This window comes from Drosophila busckii, chromosome X, assembly GCF_011750605.1.
Source record: "Drosophila busckii strain San Diego stock center, stock number 13000-0081.31 chromosome X, ASM1175060v1, whole genome shotgun sequence".
NCBI classification, from domain to species: Eukaryota; Metazoa; Arthropoda; class Insecta; order Diptera; family Drosophilidae; genus Drosophila; species Drosophila busckii.
In genome coordinates this window covers 344,387-369,043 of record NC_046608.1, presented here as the reverse complement: position 1 = coordinate 369,043, position 24,657 = coordinate 344,387, and the positions used below count along the sequence as shown (strand labels likewise).

Here is a 24,657-nt window from a genome sequence, read left to right as displayed (position 1 = left end):
CACACAGAGACGCACAAATACAGAGAGGCAGCAATTATATTTCATATTTTATACAAAATCAATTCCACAGCCCCCAGAGTCACGAGGCCGTGAGAGAATTTGCGTTTTTGTGTCTCCGTCTGTCTATTTCATCTCCATCTCTGTCTCCATTTGTTTTGTCTCTCGGCCTTTAAGCAGCCAAGCAGTTCATCTCAACTCTCAGCCCAGCCGAGTCGACAAGGTCAAAACACACAAGACAACAAACAAATTAAATAAAAGCAAAAACTAAATTCAAAACAATTCAAAATTCAAATATAATTACCAATGCCTTCAATTATTAATACACTTTTAGCGCGAAACACGCTAGCAAACAGTTCGCTTTCAATAGTTGTGCATATATATATATAGATATGTATGTATATATATATACACACAGCTATTTTTGTATATCTATCTGTCTTGCATCAAGTTTAGATCGGGCCTATATGAAGTCAACAAAAGCTGCGTACAAATCCTCTGACAGCTTTTCAATTGCAAAATTTTGTGAAATGCTAATCAAAGCTTTGCCTCTTTGCTTTCAAACTCATGTCGCTGTCGTTTATTTTTGGACATTTGCCAGCCAACATTTTTTCTAACAAGTGTGTGTGTGTGTGTGTGTGTGTGTGATGCGGTTGCAGTCGGCGCTACTTAGACTCTGTAGTGAAGAACAGAAGTGAGCGACTGTTGCCTAATTTAAAAATAAGAATCTTTCATAACTCTATCATAAATATAATTGTTTTTTTTTGTTGCTAAAGCTTTCAAAGATTCGTAACATTTTATTTCACAGAATATTTTGTTAAATTTTTTTTATTTTTGATGCAAAAGTCTTTATAATTCTAAAAGTTTAATAAGATTTTTCTCATCCATTGACAACAATATTCAATTGATCAATTTTGATTCAAAATTGAGAATTTTCTTAAAAATTTATTGTTGTGCAATTTGATATTTATAGCTTATAATACTTGAAAAGTATTTTACAATAAAATTGCGAACTTTAATTCTTTGCATAATTGTCTTTGTGGAATTTTTATATGAATTTGTAAAAAATATTTGGTGGTCATGATTGTCGACAAGACTGAAATGCCCTTTGGCGCGTACAGTGCGTGAATTTGAAATAAATTTTATTGAAATCTCAACATGAGCCAATAAAGCGTATGCACAAATTTGTTTCTATGTGTATGTGTATGTGTATGTATTAATGTGTGTGTATGTACAGGTCTATGCCGTAGTTGTTGTTGGTGTGAAAATCAAATTGACAGTTGTTGCTATTCAAGTTCGCTGTGTTGTGCTTTTTATGTTTCAGTTGTGTCTTGTATTGTCGCTTGTTGCTTTCGAGATTTTGTTGTTGCTGTTAGGGGTTAGTTGACGTTGCGGCGGCTTGAAAAGCTTTAAATGTTTTGTAATTTTGGCTAATTTGTGACATGCGCGACCTTAATGGCTTCTTTTCACATCGTAAACTCGAACTGAGCTCAACGTTTAATTGCTCCAAAAAGAGACATAGACTGAGACTGAGACAGACTGAGGCCAGTTAACTTTCAGCTTGTCTCCCCAGCTGCTATCGCTCATATCTGTGGCTTAGTTGACAATTCTATGGCACCTTGGGAAATTTTGACAGACAAAGTCAAGAGTTCGTTATGCAGGCAGCAGTCGAGATTGAAAGATAGTTGGCAAGCCTAATTAATTATGCATTTTAATGTTGCTATGTGAAATAAAATATCTCAAGTTGCTGCTGTTGCTTTTGCTGTTGTTGTTGCTAATGTAGTCGTCATGGGTCTGTACGCTTTGGGCTAATATGCTTTTATATTCAAATTATCACGCATGCCAAAAGCAGTTTCCACAAAAGACGAGCTACAGTCTTCACTCATCTTAACGAGCCATTGCCGGCGGCTTTATTGGCTCTGCAATTAGCTCTGATATGTTGCTCTCGATCTTTGGGCTTCAGTTTGCGTTTGCGTTCGAGGCCTGCTCAAGGTCACGCAGCTTTGGGAGCTTGACACAGGCGTCAGAGCGTGTTGAACTTTATGCATTTATTGATGATGTGAGGCATGACCCCCCTCCCCATCCCCTCTCAGTTTACCCCTTTTGGGGCACTTCCTGTCCCCATCATCGGGGATCGGGCGGGCACACAGCGCCTGTAATTGAGCTCACGCTGGCAGCTGTAAGCTAATGACAAGCGCAACCAAACTCTAGCTTAAACCAGCCTTAGCCTCCAGATGTGTGTGTGTGTGTGTGTGTGTGTGTGTGTGTGTGTGTGTGTGTCTCTTTTGGCCAGGACAGTCGCCAAGTTGTCGTGGCATGTCGCGACGCTTCGATTTGTTTCGATCTGCTTTAGCGCTGGCCTGATCCCGGCCTGCCCGGCTGCTGGCACCATTATCTGCTGCAATTGCCACACCGCATGGGATGCGACGCAGACACGCAAAGCACTTGCAACGCTCTCTCCCTCTCCCTCCCTCTTCCCTCCCTCTCTCTATCTCTTGCAGTTAATACCGCTAACTCCTTTGGCACTGCAGGCTGGATCCGGCCAGCGTGCTGATATGTTGATTAGTCAATATGTTTGCTCTCTCTCTCTCTCTCTCTCTTGCTCTCGCATCCTTTCTCTTTTTATGCTGTCTTTGTTGTTGTCGTGCTTGTGGCTCATCTCGGTGTGGGGGGGCACTCATCATAACTGGCCACAGTTGGCGCTGTGCGACGCCAGAGAGCCGAAGACAACATTAACAACGGGATGACAACGCATGCTCTAACCACCACCCCTCCCAGCCCCCTCCCAGCCACCATTTAGCCACCACCAGTGCTTCAGCTGCAAGTGCTGGACCAAAATGCTTTCATTTGTAATTTTCGTATTTCGTACGTCTCCTCTTAGTTGATTTCATTTCTTTTCAGAGCGTTGATTGCACTGCAGTCTCCATCAAGAGATTGCATGATCTCAACTCTAAGCAAAAATCGTATTCAAAAGCTGCAGAGTTATGCAGAGTCTCTAATGCTCTACGCAGAAATAATTCTCTGTGAGGTCTCATTGCATTTCATAGTTTCTATCAAACTATCTCTTTGAGCCTCGCTACAAATGTTTGCAAGTACCAAAGAGCCAAATATTATTTAACTTAATACGAAAACTAAAGGATTTCTTTAATGTAAAGTAAACGTAAACATTTTAATCAAATCAGTTACTCAAATCACTCAAAAGCCACCCAACTGTCTTCACTTTACTTTACATATTATATATAAGTTGTAATTGTTTTCTCGAATGCTTCTCAAGCTCGTAAGTATTTTAACACCAGCTTGGGTTTTCGATTGGCTTGGGTACCCATGAGAGGTGCCTAACATCCTTAGAGACTTGGAGAATTTGAAAACATGCTGCTTATCTTAGTCAAGTGGGTCCACTGTGTCTTGTCCAAATATATGCCACAGTTAGCATGAAAGTGTCAACTTTTTGACTATATGTTCGCCTATTCGTCTGGTTGACAGTATGAGCACGAAGAAAGCAGAGATTGTAATAGATAGAGGCGCCAAGTTGGGTATGTAGGAACATATTGAGCCCTTAGTTAAAGTGTATCAAACAGTTAGCCGTGCTGCTATTAATCTATGTGAGTTGAAGGAGAGAAGGGTGTGGTCAAGGTGATTGAACAACTTTGGTATTAATCCATATTAATTTGCTATCAACAGGAAATATACTAATTCCTTTTTTTTGTTATTATTTAGTGCTGATAAATTAAAAATAAAGTACCGATCTTGTAACCCAAGGCACATATTAAATCGTTCACTACCAAATACGAAATAAAATGAAATTGTAAATTTGTTGTAAGCTAAATACTAAATATTAGCTAAGCAAACGCACTTTAAAAATATTAAGTAAGCAACAATGGGTTTCAAATTAACGCTTTTCGCCTAATAGAGTAGCTAGCGAAAGGTAGTCAAAGCGAACGTAGAATGGGCAGCAGCAGAAGCAAAAGGCATTAGGCATTAACATCAGCAGAAGCAATAACCAATTACACTGAGCAGCAGCAACAACAATGGGCACGCACAGCAATTGGCAACAACAGCAACAGCAACAGCAACAACAACAACAACTATAAAGCTCCGCTGGCTTGCAGTTTGCGTTGGTCGTTGCACGTTTTCGCACTGCCCTTTGGTTAATATTTACACCTTCGAGAGACGAATCCATCAAAATATGGCAACTCGTTATATGGCTGAGAAGAAGACTGCGGCAACGACTACGACTCTGACTCTGACGCTGACTCTGACTCTGTGTGTGGATCACGATTGTTGGTTGCTGGCGGTTGGCGGTTGGTGAAGTACAGCAGCCAAAGCGGGTTGGCGAATTGGGCTTTTGGGCTGAGCAGCTTAAGCTTAAGCTGGTTTTGATGGCTGGACTTGGATTGTTTGGCATGCAGTGGGTGTGTGTGTGTGTGTGTGTGTATGTGGGGAGGGGGTTGGCAAGGCGGACACTTGTCATGTCGCACGACTACGACTAGGCCTGCCCCAGTACACAGGCAGTTGGGGATCGGGTAATAGGCAAGCGGTTTTACACAAGGCAGAGCAAGACAGGCCAAGTTTAGTTTCTGTTTGAATTTATTTAATGGCATGACAAGGTCAAGACGCCACTACCAGCCACAGAGCTGCAGCTAGAGACTGAGGCTGCGGCTGCGGCTGCAGCTATAGCTATAGCTTAACTTTAGCCATGGCCTGGTCTTTTGGGCTACCTGCCGACTGACGATCGGCGGAGTCGCGCAAGTTGGGCCGGGCCATAAGTCACAAAGCAATTACAGTGAATTGCTTTCTACGGCGAGTAAAGCAGGCACTGGCTCAGGATCGGAGCTCGGACACAGCCAGCGGCTGCATGTGTGCTGTTGTTGTTGTTATTGTTGTTCTTGTTGCAGGAGCTGTTGCGCCTGGCGGCATGCAACGTCCATCTTTTTGACCAACGGATGTGCGACTGGGAAGACGGGCACCAAAGGGTATTTTGGGTGTGAGAGCGTCGTCGTCGTTGTTGTTGTTGTCGTCGACAGCAACAGCAACAATAATAATAATAATAACTGCAATGATGATGACAACAACTCCAACAACAACAACAACAACATTATTTGAGCGGCAGCTGCATTGCCGTTGTAGAACCAGTGGCGGCGTTACCCACCAAAGCTAAGCCCATCGTTTTGAGGCATTAGATACGCTAGCATGGCCAATTCGCTTGACGAAGTATACAAAATTGTATTGAAATAAAGTAGAAGCTTAAGCAGCAAGTTTTAGTCAATTGATTTAAGCTTAGCTTGCCATAAATGCTTCTTTCTTTAAGCTTGTTAGACATACCTAAGTAGTTTAATGTGTTATCGATACTATCGATATAAGCAGAGGACGACAACATACAAATACAAATGATCATGTGAATTGTTTGAAAAGCAAAAACAAAACTTCAATATATGAATTTACTGTATACCAAAATTAAGAATTAGAGACTACAATTTTTCTAACTAGGAATTATTACAATGATTGATTGAAATAAATTATATGTATATATGAATTTTTGTAACATTATACAAAGCTTCAAACTTGGACAAAATATGTATCACTTTTGGTCAGCAAGGATTCAAAAAAATCAAGGTCGACGGAAATTGAGTTTCTCGCCGTTAATTCATATTTATCGATACTATCGATACACGAATAGTTATGTTTCGCAGTAATTGCCGCTGCTGCTTGAATGCTCCTGTTAAATAAAAATCTGTCTTTATCCCCATGCAACAAATAGGGCTGACGCTTATGAGCTGGACTATGTATGCCGGCCTGCCTGTCTGTCTGTCTGTCCGTCTGTCTGTCCGTCCATCTATCCGTTTGTATGTATGGTGGGACGTTGTGTGTTGGAGGCGGTGGCGGTGGCGGTGCCGTCATTGGCATCTGCATCTGCAAAGCCAAGCAACAACAACGGGGCCCAAAGCTCTTTTAGGCGAACCCCAAGTTTCATAACACTATAAAGATGAAATTGAAACCGATTACCGCACTCTTGAAAACGATCAAGTACCACGAATGCTCGCGGACACATTTTACTCATGTAATTTTATTGCGGCTGCGAATGATTGGCAATTCTGGCTAAAAGACAAACGTTGGCAACGGCTAACCGGCAATGGGGGACACAACAGAAACAAGCAGAAACAACAACAACAAAAACAACAACAACAACGAGATGCTGTTGCCCAATGCCTTTGGTGTGTGTGTGTGTGTGTCCGCAAAAAAAAACCAGTTGCGGCATATTGCTGCCGCTGCTGAAGCTGATGCTGCCATAATGGCGATGACGATGATGATGTTTGATGATGATGCGCCAAACAAAAAGTAAAAATAAAAATACTAAAACAATGCCAAACCAAATCAGCAGACAGCTACGACAACGGCTACAAATCGATGTCTAAGCCTTGGCTAAGAGCGGCAGCGGAGCGGAGCTGGTCGGGCATAACAGTTAGATGTGGAGACACCTGCCATGCATTTTTTCGCCTCAAGTTGAGACTCCGACTCGGCTTCAATGCAATGCAAGCCAATCCAATCACTCAGCGGCCAACTGAGACAGACAGACAGACAGACAGACAGACAGAGAGACAGACGGGCGTACAGACAATTGGACGACGAGCGGTCTAAAGGAGAAGCTCGAAAAGTATGGCAATCTCAGCCATCATAAAGTGTGCGAACGAAAGCTGCCAGAGACCGCCATTTGCCGCAGTCGCCGTCGCCGTCGCCGTCGCCGCAGTCGCAATTCGCATCCACTTGCTGTCGTCTCATCCTCAGCCACAGAACCTCAGAGCCCACATCCTCTCTGGAACTCCTACTCTGCGTCCGCGTGCTGTGTCGTAGATCAACGCGCATAAAAAATACAAAAATTGAGCGGAGGGTATAGCAAAACACGAATAAAAAAACAAAAGCACAAAAGCCACTTATCTCGTCGCAAGCTCAATAAGTAAGCCAGAGCCAGCCCAGAGCCCCTAAGTAAGCAAAGAGCAGCGCATTGGGTATCGGCATCGCTAACATCTCACCTGAGCAGCAGCAGGCATGAGAATAAAAAGCAAAATAAATGTAATGCTGCATAAAAATAAATAAATAAAAACCTTTTGAGATGCGGCCAAAAAAAAAAAAGAAAAATAAATAAATTACACACATACTAAAGAGAGAGAAATAATTCACACGCTTGTTGGAGGTGAAGACTCCTCTGCAAGGATCTAACAATATAGACTTGCAGATTGACTGATTGATGACTTGAAGCGCACACTTGCGAGTGTTAATGACAAGCTGGGAATGTGTGGAGATGAAACATTGGTGCCTCAGCCAAATCGCATGTAAATTACTCGTTTCAGTTTCGTTTAACATACTAATTACTTGGCAATTATAATTGCTACTTAATTCTTAATCATACAAGCTTAAGCGAAATGCTTGCTAATTAAAAAAAAGTCTTAGAACTCATTTGTCATTTCGAAACTGATTTTCCTTTTTCATATGCACTACGATTATTAACCTAGGCCCCAGTTACAATCGCCTAACTCAAGCTGACAAAGTCAATCGCGCTCAAGTTGAATGCACGGGACTAACTGCTGGGTTTCATTCAGAGCACCACCGGATGAGGGGCGCACATGGGGGCTATGGGGGGCACCAGGGCACCGTATGTGGTCGCAGTTGGAACTGTTTCGGATTCGGTTTTGTTTTCTTTTTTGGGGTTGGTCAAGAAGCGGCTTGGTAAATCGCAAAAGGAATCGCCTGGGCCGCCTGGCCTGCCAGGCCTCGAAGCTGCAGCTGGATGCCGGAATTGGTTTAGCTAGTGCGGGGGTGGGGGAGAGCGGCTTAGTCTCAACTGGCGCAATTTTCATTTGCAGGCAGCAAGGCACTAAATATCAAAATAGGCCATGCAAATGCCTGCGGTTGCCAGTTGCTGTTGTTGGTGTTGGTGTTGGTGTTGTGGATGTTGCTGGTGTCGCTGTTGAACGCGTCGGTGTTGGTCGTTGTTGTTGTTGTTGTCATGGCATGGTGATACTTTTACGAGCAATGTTATCCAATCTGACGAATATAGACACCCATTGGCCCTGGCAATTTGTTGCTATCTTATTTTCTCATCCTATCGTCAGCACTGCAGGACTCTTTGTTTTGATATTGCCGCCGTCTCATGATCGCGCCAACACCGATAAAAAACCAAACAATAATAACAATAAGAAGGAAGCAACAACAGAGCGAGCAGACATTTATATACATATATAGATGCATATATATGTATATATAGTGTGAATACATATTTTATGTTTGTCTGCTAGAGTTCGCTTACTCAGTATCCATTCATCTCTTTAAAGGATTTTAGCAATAACCAATCACTCAGCGAATTGCTCATGGTAAATACATCGATATTGTACATACTATATGTATTTATGTAAATATTATATGTATGTATGAGTAAATCTTTGCTGCTCACGTGCAACAGCAAAAGCTTTTCTATCGAAATTTAATTAACTTACGTTATATGAAAATGTAAATCTTTTACAGCTAAGCTAAGTGCAATGCTAATAATAAACTTAACTGATTATTTTTATTAAAAGAAAAGCAACCTCTTTTTAAATAGAACCTTATGTTTAAGATAAGTCTTTTCGATTTCCATTAATTTTTAAGATGTTAATGTTAGGATTTTTAATATTTTGTTAATATTGCAGATCTTAGTCAATGAGCAAGGAAAAGAGCAAAAACTTTTACTAAAGCTTGGTCACATTTTTTTCACAATATCAATGCAACTTTCTAGCTTGGAAATCCCAATCATTTGTTGTCAAATAAAGCGCCGACATTATCATTATATGAAAGTCGGCTGTGCCGTCTTATAATAGTATTGTCAGCCTGGAAATGAAGTCAAGAGTTGCCATGGCCAAAGTTTCGACGGGCCTCGATTGGCAAGCCAGGTATTTGTTTACTTTAGGGGGAGATTTTCTATGTTTGAAATCTTGTTGCTGTTCGGATTGACAGAGTCAAGAGCCTTGCGGGGCGGCACAGCACAGCTCAGCACAGAATGGAACTGCCCCTTCTTAACAAACTTGCCACATGCCGCTTGAAGCGTGCTGGACGGAATGGCATTCAGTGCAGGCGACGAACTATTTTTCGCCGTTAACGTGTTCACTGCTCAAGTGCTTCCTTTTGTGACTGCTTGGCTAACTGACTGACTGACTAACTGACTGACTGACTGAGCGCCCTGTCTGCGTACATAATGCATGGTCGAACGCTCGGCCGGCATAAACACTGACACAGCCATGACGTGTGCCTTTCAAAGAAACGCAAACGCAAGCCGGCGAATGCCAGTCCCAGTCTCAGTCCCAGTCCCAAACTCAGACCCAAGACCAAGCACCAAGTGCTCAGTGCTCATTCTCGCTTAAAAGTCACAGTTGCAGTGTCAGCGAGGCTTGTGCGAGTGCGAAGGAGCAGCAAGAGATTATAATGCTCAAACAACTTGAGAATGTTGCCTCAGCCATCTTAACCCTTGTGTACATGCATTGCCGGTGGAAGTTTAGGTTTCTGCCCTCCAATCTGAAAATTATATCTACATACGTCTTACTAGATTTTGGTGATTTTGTTGGTGATTTCTTCATTGGAAAGCGTGCAGCGAATTCACCAACGATAGATATTACGCATTAACTAATGCAACGCCTTTCGTTCAAGCATTGGGGTTATTAATTTAGAATGAGAAATGAAGCATTCGGATGCTGGTCAAATTAATGGTGATTTGTGATCACATGTGGTGTAAATTACATTTCCATATTTCGCAATTTTTTATATGGACGGTAACCGGTGGGGTAACCAGAGTTGTTGATCACTAGCTTGTGGAGTATAGTGCATAGTGTTCAGCAGTAAGACTCAAGTACGCCTGCTTTTTTAACAAATTTTCAAAAAATGTAATTCTAAATTCAAAAAGAACTTTTTTTTGCCTTTCAGAGCGTTCACTGTAGTAAGTGAAAGACTTTTATTTAAATTTCTTCTATTTGCTAAAAAAAAAAAAAATAAAAAGTTGCTTAGCTGTGCACCATTTAAGGGTTAAGGTCGACTGCAACAGAAATGTTTCTAAAAAGATTTTTAATGAAAAGTTTAGTTTGATTTGACGTCGCACTCCAAAATCGCAATATGCACGCTCGCTCTCTCTCACTCGCTCGCTCAGTAGCTCTGTCTTCGTCGCACTCTCGGGCTCTCAGGTGTGCAAATGTGAGTACTACTACTGCCACGTCCGTCTAACTGACGGACGTACGGGCACCCTCCCAGGCTCGCCGGCAAAGCGACTGAAAAAGTCAACCTGGTTGGACGGTCGACGGTCGACGTCAACGTTTGCTGTGGCACGACAACAACGACACACGACATCATTTTGTACGTCACTCAAAAACGTTCGTAGGCTGTCAGGGAGACAGTTCAAAAAATGAAATATATTTATACACACACACACAGATAGATAGACAGAGAGACAGACAGACACATAAGAAATTCTAAAACGCAAAAGAGACACTCACTTATATAGACACATGCATAGTTTGTCAGTCAGTCAGTTAGTCAGTTAGTCAAGTTGCTATACCGCCTTGTGCTCAATTGCTTATATACCCTGGTGTATATAGTTGCATACACACATATTTATATGCATTGGCCTAGGTGCAGATTTGTGTAGCCACCCCCTTGAGGGCGCTGAAGTGGCCCGTTACTGCGATGACATGGACACCAAAACACCGTCACTATCACCATTACCTTTCCCTTTGCTTTTCCCATACCCATACCCACTGCCATTAAACATTTAACGTCAGCGACATGCTTGGCTGCATAGGCCGTGAGGATCTGGGGTCTGGGATCTGGTCGGGCAAAAAGAAGTGTCATTGTCATTGTATGTAGCTTGGCACAAAGCTGATTTTGATTTTATTATTGATTCAATTACAACGTCAATGAGTGCAGCAACAGCAAAAACAACGACGACGACAACAACAACAAAAGCAGGGTTGTCAAGTCGACCCAAGCAATCAGCTTGTCTTAGTCTAGAGTTGACATACAGCATTGATTGCGTATCTAATACACATCTGATAGAAAATGTTGCTAATTCATTCTGTCAATATTTGCATAGTTAAAAACGAATTTGGTTAGCTGCTAACTGTGCAAGTTTCAAAGTCAAACAACACTTGGATAACAACGGCAGCAGTTAACTAACATAACTGTAAATAAGCTATGCACGCTTAGCACATACCCTAGAGCAAAAGCCCCAAAGGGTTTTTGATTTTGTCACAAATTTGCACTCCCCAAAACTTCCATCATCTGTCGCTCGACAAGCCCCAGCAACAGTTGGGGGAATACATGCTAATAAGCCGTTTAAATTCTTATTTATTTGTCTTTTTTCCTCCGTCTTTCGTCTCTCGGCCTTTCGACCTTTCTGCTTGGTGCTAATGACAATAATATTTGATTAGCTAGTTTAATTGGTTTTCTTAACATTTTGTGTCAAGCATGCTGTCAACTTGTAAACAAATGTGAATTTAATACGAAATTTGTGATACACTCACAAAGCAAAGCACAATACCTTTATATGGCCGAGACAAAATCATGAAACACAGCTGAAATGAAAGAAGAATTAGAATTTCTGTACCGTGTAATATTCACTGTCGCCATTTTCGCTTTTTTCCCGTCAAATCTGGCAGTTTCCGAAGATCAGCTGCGGGTAAAATGTGTGAATTGCGGGAAGCAGGAATTCTGGATTTTAATAAAAAGTGTATTTGTCGTTTTTTTTTTAAATTTTTTTTTTTTTGCCAACATCAATATAGAGAGTATAAACGTATATAGAATATGAACTATCTTTAACATTATTTGTTCGCAAATGTTAAATTTGTTGTTTGGAATTGAACTTGGACGAAAAGTTAAGTTGCTTTAGTGAAATTTGCGTTTGATGAGTAAAAAAAAGATTGCGGGCTCGGAAAACAGCATTTCATAAAACAATTTTAAGAATATTATTGCATTATATGATATTTGAGCATAAAAAATCCCTTAATCCAGCTTTTTCCCTTACAAAAAAATGACATCGTTGGTAATAGATTTTTCGGAATGCTGAAATAGAACATTCCGAAAGTGACAAAAATCTATATTCCAATTCGAAAACTACTTTCGCTATATATAAAAGTAAAAAAATTAAAAATTAATGTGGTGAAGCAGAAACGCTGGAATCTTAGAGCTGCAATTCCAAGTTAAAAAGCCTGCTAATTATTAAGTGCGTCTTGAATATTATAAATGAAAAAAAAAAAATTGAACATAAAGCTCTCTTTATTTGCCTATATGCTGCAATTCATAGAGTATTAAAGTCACATGTGTGTGTGTGTGTGTGCTTGGCTTTATGTCCACCGATGTCGTGGAGCTGATTTTATTTGTGCCGACACTTAGCACCGAATATAACGTACGTATGTACGTACGTATATATGTCAGTATGTTTGCTTTTTTCACGCGGATTAAATTTTTATGATCGTTTATTATATTTTGTCATTTGATTTGAATTAACACCCATTGGCCCCAGGCATGTAATATTAAGCTAAATTCGATTGTATGCCACAGACTCTAATAGAACTTTATCTATTTGTTTGAATCTCATTGCAGATGTGGCAATTGTGTTGGGCTGCCTGCCGTTATTGTTAATATGTAAGTAACCTGTAACATTTAAATATAGTTAGTTTATATGGCATTGTTATTATTATAAGCTTTTACCTTTAGCGGTCAGTCACAGGCGTTGCGCTTTTGACAATGTTACAACAGACTAATTTCTGTATATGCTATAGTATATCTATATACTATACATATGTATATATCTCGCTGATGCGGCCTGTTGATGGCCTGTGATTCGCCTCAGATATGATGAAGAGGCAGGCAGCAAAATAAAGAAAAAATAAGCAACACAATAGAGTCACAAAGCTATTAAAAACTGATATAAATCTCATTAAATGCGATGGTTGTAGCACAAGCACATCGAACAAAGCCAAAACGCCGACACTGCCCCTTTTTACTGTTGGAGCTCTCTGGCTCTTTATACATTTCGGAGTCATTTTGGCTCTTTTGCCTTCAATCAATCGTTTGTTTGCCCCCTGGCAATATATAAAATATAAACCCATACACACATATACATAAAACTTATAAGAATGGCTCTTTTATGCGATTCACAACTCTTCTCTGGCTCTAAGTTCAGTTTCGTTTCTCAGCGTGTCATGAAATTTGTTTCGAGCATGAGACGTGCTTCAATTTGTTGTTGACAAATCATTTTTAATAATTGCAATTGCAAGTGTTATTTATTTTAATACTGAATTTGATATTTCGGCCGTCTCCTAAATTACTGAGTTTATTTTTTTTTTGGTAAATATATAATTTAATTAATCATCTGCTCAGAATATAATTAATGTTGAAACATTACATTTGAATTTGAAACATTTGAATGAATTCATTCATAGATGAGAGATGAAATTTTAATAAATATAATATATATAATATATATATTATTTTATATACATTAATACTTAATAAAATAAAAATGTAAATAAATGAATTTACTTTATTGAATACTGCTGGTGCTTAATAAACAATTTTATATAATTTGCTGACTAATTTTACCGCATTCCTTGGTTATAAATTTGGCTTTCTTCGTATCAATCAGCATTGAATAGAAGCTGAAAGGACTCTTGCTCCTCTCAGCTGTAGTGTAAATATCACACTCTCATGCCTGCCTGGACTCTGCTTGTCTGTCTGTCTGTCGACTACTTGCTGCATGCCCCAATGGCTTTGGCACAACGTTGATTCAATTACACAGGCAGCGGCATGTGAACTGCGCTTTCAGCTCTCTTACAAAGCTGTGAACAATACGAAGAATGCAAAGCTCCTGCTGTGCCGGCGAACAGAACATCACAACTGATCTGCTTGGACAGTGGGACGCTGCGGCAGTGAGAGTGGAGTGGAGAGTGGCTTTTGCGTTTTTTTTTTTTTTATATATGTACATACATATATATTTTTGTTGTTGGTAGCGCCACAGTTCAGAAGATGAATATGCATTTGTCGCCCAAATTGTGCCTAGTCTCTCTCTCTCTCTCTCTCTTCTGCGTCTTCTGCTCCTTCTCCTGGCTGCTTGCATACGTTTTGTTTGGGCTTCAGTCCATGTAGCATGGTCATAACCATAATCATAACCATAACCCTTGTTCAGCTTTGCGTTGCTTGTGTCCTTGTGGCTTTGGCTTGTAGCTTGGAGCTTGGGTTTTGTGGCACTGTTGGCGCTTTGTAGCTCTTGCCACAGCTTGTTGCAACCCAAAGCGATTTGCATATTAAAACAAAATTTTGTGTTTTTATTTTTTATGTATGTTGTTGCTGCTGCTGCGGCTGTTGTTGTTGTTGTTATTGTTGAAATCACTTTGTTAAGCTTTGTGCGGCGGCAGTCGGAGGCGATCAGAGGCGTTCATAATCGAAACTGAAGTAATGCCTTGGTCACGGCTGCCGGCGTCTTCGATCTGTGAATATCTTCACCTCTTTCTCTCTCTCTCCCTCTCCCTCTCTCTCTTTCTCTTCGTCTCGCTGTCGTCATGGACTTGACAAACATATTTCATATGCAGCAATCCGTGTTGACACTTTTTATGTGTTTAATAAATTAAGTTTTACAAAATAGACAGAGCAACAGCCACAGGTCTGTATGGGATGTCTGGTCTGCCACAAGGGTTTAAGGTTTAAGGCTTGGAATTTTTGAGTTTTCGGGGTTTTTGGTCATACGCTTCGTTTAATGGTTGACATTTTAAATTTTCGGTGTTGGCCGACTTTAACACGCATTTATGGCTGCTGCTTTATGGCCTGTGGAATGCGTTCAAAATAAATATAAAAAAAAAAAACACAGAAATGACGGCTCCTTATGACGGCTACATGCACAGCGAGGCCCCCAATAAAGATGATTGTGCTGTCGGCAAAGCCAAATTAACCGAGGGTATTCCAAAGAGTTTCCAGTCATATGGAGCAGCAACTACACCGCACAGACTTGGCATAGACATAAATATGCACATCACAAATTAATACATAAAATCATCAATAGATCTTTAAAACAGTATATTATGCTATACTATACTATTTATACATATTATATTAGAATTGTGTTCAGTAGTCAAGTTTCGTAGAAGTTTATCGCCATTCATATTTTCTTTGAAGACATTTTATTTTATAGCATCACGTTTTTATTAAACCAGTAAAATGATTCATAATAAAAATTGCTGCAGCATTGACAAAGCTATGAAATATAATATACACAATAATGATTATAATTGCGAGATTAAAAGTTGTCTAGTGGTGAGCTTTTTATACAGGGTATCATGAAGTTGTACAAATGTAAGCCGTGTTCGTCTGTCTGTCTGTCTACATATATAAGTGAAAAGAACTCATAGACTATGAGAGCTTGAGACACCAAATTCGGTTTGCGGGCTCTCCTATTCTAACCGCAAAGCGAAAATAGCTGATGTACGCCTACAATTCCTTACAGTTTTTTTTTCCAACTCTCATTCGATCCCGAATATTTAAATTTCAATTTTGGCTACGCCTAACCTGAATGCGTTCTTGCTTCTGTTTAGGACTTCGCATTTATTATTGTATTAAAAAACTTAAAGCATTTGACTTAACTTATTGTATGTGCTATATACATACAAATAATTCAGTTTTATGCTTGGCAATATTTATTTATATTGTATTTTAATATTTATTCCTAAATTAATTTACAGTTACATAAATCGAAAACCTTGGCGCTTTGCAAATTTTCATTTTAAGCCTTTTATGTGCAAGCTTAGCTAATTTACAATTCGCTACGCCTCTGCTAAATTATGGGCAATTATAAGTACTTACAAATACGACTACACATAGTATCTATAACTATAAATATACATGCACACTCCGAACGCTTTAGGCGAAAATGACAACAAGAACTCGTTTTGGCCAAAAGCTGAAATCGGGAAAAAGAGCAACAGCAACGACGGCAACACTTACAAATAAAGCAAACACTGAAGAAACTAAAACGAAAGCAATTAAAACACGAACGAACAAATGAACGAACGAACGAACGAACGAACGAACGGAGCGATATTCGAATAAACTTGGAACTTGGGCCTTGGGCTGAGCTGTGGCAACTTGCAAGTAGCAAGTGGCAAGAGCAAAAGCCAGCAGTATGCTTAGATCAGAGCTGCTCGTCTCGCTCTAGCGCGGTTTTCGAACTTTGCGCTCTCAGCTTAATCAAAATAAATATCATTACAACAACCAGAACGACAACAACAGCAACAACAATGGCAATAATAACTTTTTCGAACAGGTGGCAATTAAAATACAATTTGTGCAGTATTTAAATTGCTTTGGCAAGATGACATATGTCATGCAAACTGCCCACAGACGACAAAAGCAGCAAATAATTGTAGCAACAACAACAACAACAACAACAACAACCAAAACAATAAAACAAGCTATAATATGCTTAAATATATGCTTGCCATGTATGTGTCCGTATTGAGGCATTTATAAGATTGTCAATGGCAATTGTAATTTATTGAACGTGACTTTAGCTGGGCTTAACCCCTAACAAGATCTTTATAATTTACAACACACACGGGACAGTCAGTATGACAAACGTCATGAAGCAATAAATAGAATTATAAAAATAGAAATTATAATTCAGTAAAGTTAATCAAATAATATTTTAATAATACTTTAGCGAAAGCTTAACAAATCAAGCTCAAAATTCAGCTTCAAATTTATACACAAAAATCTCTGACTCAAACAAGTGGACAAATTAAAACTTGGCGCAACCAACCTTTATATACACTTTGCCTAAGGCATCGCAGTAAGCACACGCACGAACTCACTAACACATACACACTCGCCGAAATTTGAAATGTAAATAATTTCTGAGCTATTTATCCGATCGTTCGGAGATTTCGTTTGAAAAAATGAAAAGGCGTTTTGCGCTTTATTTCACATGTTTTAGTTGCTTAATATTGTGGGGGGACGAAATAAAAGAAAATAAAATAAAAGTGATTGCGTTTGGTTATGGGAGCACTTACATACAACATTTGGTTACTCTAGCTCTTAATAGTTGCTTAAATACACAGACAGACAGACGGACATGGCTATATCGACTCAGTTTGTCAGGTCTCAAATTCTACGTTTATTTTATAGTTATAGTTAAAAGCTTTTTGTGATTACAATAAAATAATATTTTCCTATATATTGGTGTCTACCAGAAATTCCTCTCACACACATACTAATCTAATTTAATAATTAAACGCACACCTAAACGTTAAATGACAATTTATTATTATAGCGGTCTACATGGAGTTTATTTCAATATAGATTTTGTTGAAAACATATTAAAGCCTATATATTTTTTTTATTTTATGATTATAGTTTTAAATTGGAAAGGATTTGTCTTTTAGGTGAATCCTATGGCGCCTAAGGGAAATTGCAATATATTTAAATAATCCAAGTAAATTAATAAAAAAAATATTAGGATTAAGAGATCCAATCAAAGTCGATTCTAATAAGTCGAGTAATTGAAAAGAATATCTTAGAATTTCTATCACTGTCTCTGTTATCAAATTCGATAAGTCACTGAAGTTGAGCTTCACTTAGCTTTAGCTTTCAATACCCACAAGAGCCAGCGAGTGAACTCTTCTCGATGGACAGGTGAAAACATTCGATATACCCATTTAGTTAATATTAGTTGCAATTTGGGCACGCAGGCTTAAGATAATGAGCAGCAAATACGAGTACTACTTGCCATTTAGAAGCTATGCTGATCTCAATCATAATTTGCGTAGCCAAGAGTCTTCGTCGTCGTCGTCGTCGTCGGGGGACGAGTAAGCAGCGTTGAACACGTTCGCGATCTTGATATCGAAGGCTGTAGTGTCCCCGTGTGTGTGTGTGTGTGTGTGTCTTCTGTACTAGAGACATGGAGACATGAAGAGATCGGGGCTCGAGAATGTGACATGGGAACTTGAAGTGGAAATGGCCATGGCCAACAAAACACGTAACGCGATCGACACAAGTATTGGCACACACACACACACACTCACACACACACATAGTTGTCTTGTCACGCTCTCTGTAGAGCGCTGCTCGTTGTTGTCCACTCTCGTGTGCCGTGCGTCTTTGTACGTCTGGCTCTTAAAAACTCTGAAGTGTCCCCTCAGAATTTGTCACATCATTATTCTTATTTTTCTTTTCAATAATCATCAGCATAGAGAGGCCAGCATGCAAAGACAGAGGGAGCGAGCGAGAGCGCATGAGCGTGCTTGCCGCTCGCTTGTTGGGAGGTCTTGGCGTGCCACTTCGTTAGGCCTTTTCGGTGGAAACTCCTTGAGCATTTGTGCGCTGTGGACAATGTTTCACATGGCGACAGCCAACAACAACAACAACAACAACAACAACAACAAGATCGCCTTGTGCCTCTTCAAACTTGAAAGCCTGCAGAGGGGAGTGGGCCTGAAAGCCAAGTCCCTACTTGGGCGAAAGCTAACAATATCTTGTATTTTTTCATAAGCTATTAGCTTGGAAATGACTGCATAAGCTTCATTAAACTACATTAGAGTCATTTAAATTTGGCAAGATTCTAGAACCATACTCAGGAACCGAAATGTCTTTGAAAATTGAATATAGTACAACTAGCTTCTAATTGAAACATTTTGCATTCACTATTTGCAATTTTAGAATCTGGGCAACATATTTTTCACGAATATATTTACATATTTAGGAAATAATTGATGCTCAATTTGCATTGAGCATTTTCTTATTATTATGTTTATTCTAAAATCTAAAACGATCAAATGCCCAAAAGAAATCAATATATGATTACAGTTGCTATTTAAATATACCTTTAGTACGGTTGCTACCAATTGATGATTTTGTTAGAGATTTTCTTAATTAATATTAGGTATTACCGGACTTAGCTAATACAACGCCATTTCCTATAAGCATTCGAAATATAGGTTCATATTTTGAAATGAGAAACAAAGCAGGCAAATTGGTTACTGCCTATGATATTTCCATTTTGAGTTCTCAAATGTTTTATAAGGACAGTAACCGGGGCGGTGAGCAAAGCTGGTGATCGGTAAGTTGTAAAGTTAAAACACCTTGGTGTTTACCATTAAACCGCACTAAACGCAGGGATATCATATTCTCAATTTTGAAATTTAACATACTTATTATCCAGAAATGAATGAAACAATGTTTTAAATTGAATTTTCTTGCCTTTGCAGCTAACGCAGTCCAGTCGCAACGAATCTACGAACAAGCAGCGCTGTATATCGCATATAGTAGATCCTAGTCAAGTCTATTGTCGTCCCAACTACACACAGAAGCTAGCTCGTAAGCCAGAGGCGCACTCTTGATGCATATTGGTCAGGAAAAGCTTCCGCACTTGCATCCTCAGCCACATACGCAGCCACACACACACTCACACTCGCACACACACGCACACGCACATCCACACCCACACCCACACACACATCCACACTCACATCCACACACACATTTGCAGCTGCAGGAGCATCAGTCGCGACTGGAACATTATACGCGTGCTAACGACTACACGGCCTTGTTGCTGGGCTATCGGTATACGTTGCCGCCGCTGCCATTGCCGGTGCCGGTGCTGCCAGGGCATGAGCAACAGCAACAGCAGCAACAGCAACAGCACGCGCACTTGGAGCAACTGAGGCGCTGCAGTGCACGAAGTCCCACCAGCTCCAGTTCCATGGTTATGACACCCAGCTCGCGACACAGCTCGCCGCCGTTGTCGCGCCAGGCCGTGCCACTAACCCAATCAGCTGCATCCGCGGCGTCCCAGTCGCCCGCGCTCTCACCCTCGCAGTCGCAGTCACAGTCACAGTCACAGTCACAGTCACAGTGCATGGGCGCACACTTTTTGCACTTGCAGTCGCAGCTGCATCAGAAGCTAAGCGCCAGCTACTTTCGCAACCCGCCCTCGCCCTCGCCCACGGATCAGAGAGCCAGAGAGTGCGATAGGGAACGCACGCCGCCCGGACTCAGCATGAGCACAGCACAGCTGAATCCGCTCAGCGACTTGCAGAACATGCAACCCTTTGATTTTCGCAAAATCAACACAGCCTTTACCACCGCAGACTTCCATCACCATCAGCAGCAGCAACATCAGCAGCACCACCACCACCAACATCATCAACAGCAAGCGCTGCAGCTGCAGCAGCAGGCAGTGCAGCAGGCAGCAGTGCTGGCAGAGGCGCGTCGACGCATCAATGAGGCAACCACGCCCAGCGAGAAGAGCGCCGCCGTGGCAGCAGCAGCAGCAGCTGCGGCAGCGGCAGCCGCCCAAAGCAATCAGTTCTTTAGCGCCATGGCCATGGCGGGGCATGCTCTACCCTATCATCTGCCTCCACCCCCACCACCGCCGCCGCCACCACCAGCAACAGCGCCCGCCACAGCAGCAAGCAGCCAACAGCAACAGCAACAGCAGCAGCAGCAGCACCAACAACAGCAAGTTGCTGAGCTGAGACATGCCCATTCGCCCAGTCAGCATTACCAGCCGCATCACAAGCCCGCCACGCCTGAGCATAACAATAAATCGAAGCCCAACAGCAGCAGCAGCAGCAACACCAGCACCATCAGCAGCAACAACAACAACAACAACAACAACAACAGCAGCAGTAGTTCGCAGCAGCAGCAGCAGCGCCTCACACGCCTCACGCTGGCCAACGCGTCGAGTATGCGCGCCAGTCGCAAGAGCGCGCACTCGCCGGGCAGCGCCGGCTCCGGCAGCAAGCGCCAGTGGGGCAGCATGCCCGCCAACCTGGGCACGCAGTTCATCAATCCGGTGACGGGCAAGAAGCGCGTCCAGTGCAACGTCTGCCTGAAGACCTTTTGCGACAAGGGCGCGCTTAAGATTCACTTCTCGGCAGTTCATCTGCGGGAGATGCACAAGTGCACCGTGGACGGCTGCAGCATGATGTTCAGTTCGCGCCGCTCGCGCAATCGCCACAGTGCCAATCCGAATCCGAAGCTGCACTCGCCCCACTTGAGGCGCAAGATCTCGCCGCACGACGGGCGCAGCGCGCAGCCGCATCCGCTGCTGCTGCAGGCGCCCAATGGCATAATGGCGGGACTGACACCCTTCGGCAGCTTTCCGCTGCTGACTCCGCCGCCGGACTTGCGGCACCATGCAGCGCTTGGCGGAGCGGGAGGACTGGACCTGAAGCATGGTGGCGCCGCGGGGCAGGAGTACTTGCAGCAGCGCTACTTGGAGAGCAATGGCATGTTGGGACGCTGCTATGAGGGACAGCGCCGCAAGGCAGCGGCGCAGGAGGAGGAGGAGGACGAGGATGACGAGATACTGGAGGTGGGCATACACATGCCCACGGATGACGACGATGATGATGATGAGGATGAGGACGAGGATGATGAGGAATGTCTAGTGGCACGCGTGGGGGAGGACGATGATGATGACGATGACGATGCTGTGGACATGGGCATGGAGGTGGTGGCTGATGAGCACCATGCCTTTATGCTGGACAATGGCCAAGAGAGCGATGAGCGGTCCAGTTCCAGCCACAGTCAGAGTCACAGTTACGATCAAGCTCACAGTCACAGTCACGGTCATGGTCACGGTCAAACCAAAGAGCAAGCGAGCAAGCAACAGCAGCAGCAGCTGGACAGTGAGCTGGAGCACGAGGATGCGCTTAGTCAAATGCCAGGACATACGCCGGCCAGCAAACGTAAGCGCAAGAGTCAAAATCCCGTGCGCTGCACTGCGCTCCAATCCGATGAGAACAACAGCTACGACGACAATACGCTGGACAACTATGACATGGCTGCAGATTTGTCCATAAAAAAGATCAAGTTGACCAAGCAGGCGGACCCAGTAATAGCAGCAGAAACAGCAACAATTCCTGCGAGCACAGCAACAGCGGCAACAGCAGCAGCAGCAACAGCAGCAGCAGCAACAGCAGCAACAACAACAGCCAAAGAAGCCGAGGTGCTTAGCAGCTCCAATGAGTCCACCAAAGCAATACCATCGCCACCTCTAACACCCTACGCCAGCGAGCAGGTAGCCAAAAGCCTGGTCAAATTGGAGCTAGAAGAGCAGCAGCAGCAGCAGCAGCAGCAAACATCGATTGCGCCACCGCCTGCCATCAAGCAAGAGCCGGTGGATGAGTTGGCCTATGAAGCTGATGATGAGCATCGTTACTTGCGCATTAAGCAGGAGCTGATGGGCGTGGACGATGATGTCGCTGCTGCTGCCGCGGTGAACAACAACAACAACAACATCAGTGAGAACTTGAGCTTGAGCTTGGGTGACAAGCAACTGCAGAGCAATGGCGACGTCCCAGAGGCTAAGACCGTCGCGGAGCCTGAGGTGGAGCCCGAAGCGGAGCCCGTGGCCGAAGTGCCCATTGACCAGGAGAATCCCTTAAAGTGCACAGCATGCGGTGAAATCTTTCAGAATCATTTTCACCTACAGACTCATTACCAGAGCGTCCACCTCAAGCTCCATCACAAGTGCAACATCGATGGCTGCAATGCAGCGTTTCCCTCCAAGCGAAGTCGGGATCGTCACAGCTCCAATCTCAATTTGCATCGCAAGCTGCTCAGCACACGCGACGATGCGCAACAGCAACAACAACAGCATCAGCTGCAACAGAACAAGCAGCAACAGAAGCAGCAGCAGCTGCAGCAGCAACAACAACAACAACAACAGCTGTTACTCCCGCCCGAGCCGCTGCTGGAGCTGATGAGCATGAACAACAACAAGCTGGCCGCGGGCGGCGGCGGCGGCGTGTCCACGTTGGCGGCTGCTGGTGGCGGCGGCGTGCCCGGCAGCATACAAGCGGAGCTGTTGGCGCGCATACACGCCTTGCATATGCCGCTGTGCTTTGAGGCACTGCAGCAGCGCTTTGGAGGACACGCGGCGCAGGCTACGGCGTTTGGGGATGCCACCAATGCGCAGGCGTTTGCTGATCCGCGGCTGCTGCTGGGACATGGTGGCAATCCGTTGTTGTTTCCCGGACTGCCACGGCTGCAGCGATTTCCGCTGCCACACATGCTTGGCGCCGGCGCGCCATTTTGCCGACGCAGCTCGTCCGACTCCAATTCGCAGCAGTCCATAACGCCGCCCGTCTCGGCCATGGGGCTGGCCATGCGCCCGCGCTCCGGCTCTGGTTCCGGTTCGCCGGACTATGAAACGCATGCACATCTACACATGCAGGCAGCGGCGGCGGCGGCGGCGCAGCAGCGGCAGCGGCGGCGGCGGCGTCGGTGGCAACTGGAGCAACCGCAGCTGGCGAGGAGCTCAGTGCAGCGTCACCAGATCGCATATCATGACCATGTACCTCGTACTATGCCAAGGCGCTGGCATTTTATAATTAAAAACAAACTGAAAAAGTCGTGCGCGCATATCGATATGTATCGATAACACAAATATCTAGCGCTATATATTCATTTATTCATGCAATATCAGGCTAAAAAACTTAGGACTATAGCATTGCTCATTCGCATAGACTTGTCGTTGAATGCAAATTAAAACAGTTAGCAATTATTCAATTAATCGATGAATCGATTAATCGTTTGGTTTGCAGCGCTCATTATAAACTAGGCTAATATCATCTATAACTATATAAATATATGTACACACAATTATAGATGGAACAAATAGCATTTTTTTTCTATATATATAACTAATAATAATAAATAAAAATCAAATATGCATTAAATCAGAATCTTTCAATTTTTTTTTTTTTTTTTTTTCTAAGCTGTATTTTTAAGTAATAACGAAAACTGTTGTTTTGCGATCAAGCATAGAAAAAAAGAAAATTGTAGTGCATTACCTTAAACAAATACTAAATGCATATAAATAACGATTATATATTGTTAGTGATACTCGATCATATAAGTATTTAGACTTCGAAGCAACAACATATTGTAATAATTCATTTTTTTTTTTGCAGTCTACTATTTATTTCGAATGCTACTTGTAATAAATTATAAAATGCAACGAGTCAACGATTAAAATTGCTTTCAAAAAATTGCTTTCATAAACACACACAAAAACTGATTATGTTAACTGTTTTTTTTTTTTACGAAATTACGCTGTAACTAAAATATTTAAAATATTAATAATTTTGTATTGTATTGTAATCTTTTTTTTATGTTATGAGCATCCTAGCGGTATATTATAGTGGGTTTAGTACTGAAAGCAAATAAACAGGCAAATACCTTCAACTCATATTTAAGCTTTAAATGTTTGCAATAAAATATCAATGAATAAAAAATTTACAAATTTGCGTTTATTGTTGGGACTTAAGAAAGTAATCCTGGCTGAGAAGAGTAGAAAGTTTCAGTATTGCACCTGATGGATAAGTTATATGTTCACCAATTCACTATATCCGTAACTCTATAGAATACGGCTTGACAGATTGAGAGCTCCTATGACAAAGTTAGTACTGTGACAGCAGCTGGAACAATGTTAATTAGTATATCGATAACTTTGTTACTTACTATTGCACATAGGCAAACATAGTATTAAAGTTTTTTTGTTTGCCGCTTTTTTGGCAAGGGTGTTGCTATGCAGGCGATTAAATTTTAGATCGATTCAAAGCATAGCACATAAATTTAGCTGCCATCGCATAA

General features: G+C 42.2%; 1 protein-coding gene across 6 annotated transcripts in view; it reads left to right on the top strand.

Annotated features, from left to right (window-relative positions):
* The window catches only part of LOC108606871, a 31,380-nt gene extending 7,712 nt beyond the window's left edge, over nucleotides 1–23,668 (top strand). For 4 of the 6 annotated variants that reach the window (XM_017997383.2, XM_017997384.2, XM_017997385.2 and 1 more), the window contains 2 exons: nucleotides 12,610–12,651; nucleotides 19,260–23,668. In XM_017997383.2, coding sequence (XP_017852872.2) covers nucleotides 19,391–23,443 — 4,053 coding nt within the window. In that variant the 5' untranslated portion in view covers nucleotides 12,610–12,651; nucleotides 19,260–19,390 and the 3' untranslated portion in view covers nucleotides 23,444–23,668. Of the gene's footprint in view, nucleotides 1–12,609; nucleotides 12,652–19,021; nucleotides 19,112–19,259 lie in introns of those variants that run through there. The other 2 variants (XM_017997387.2, XM_017997386.2) reach the window with 2 other exon arrangements.
* The last annotated feature ends 989 nt before the right edge of the window (nucleotides 23,669–24,657 follow it).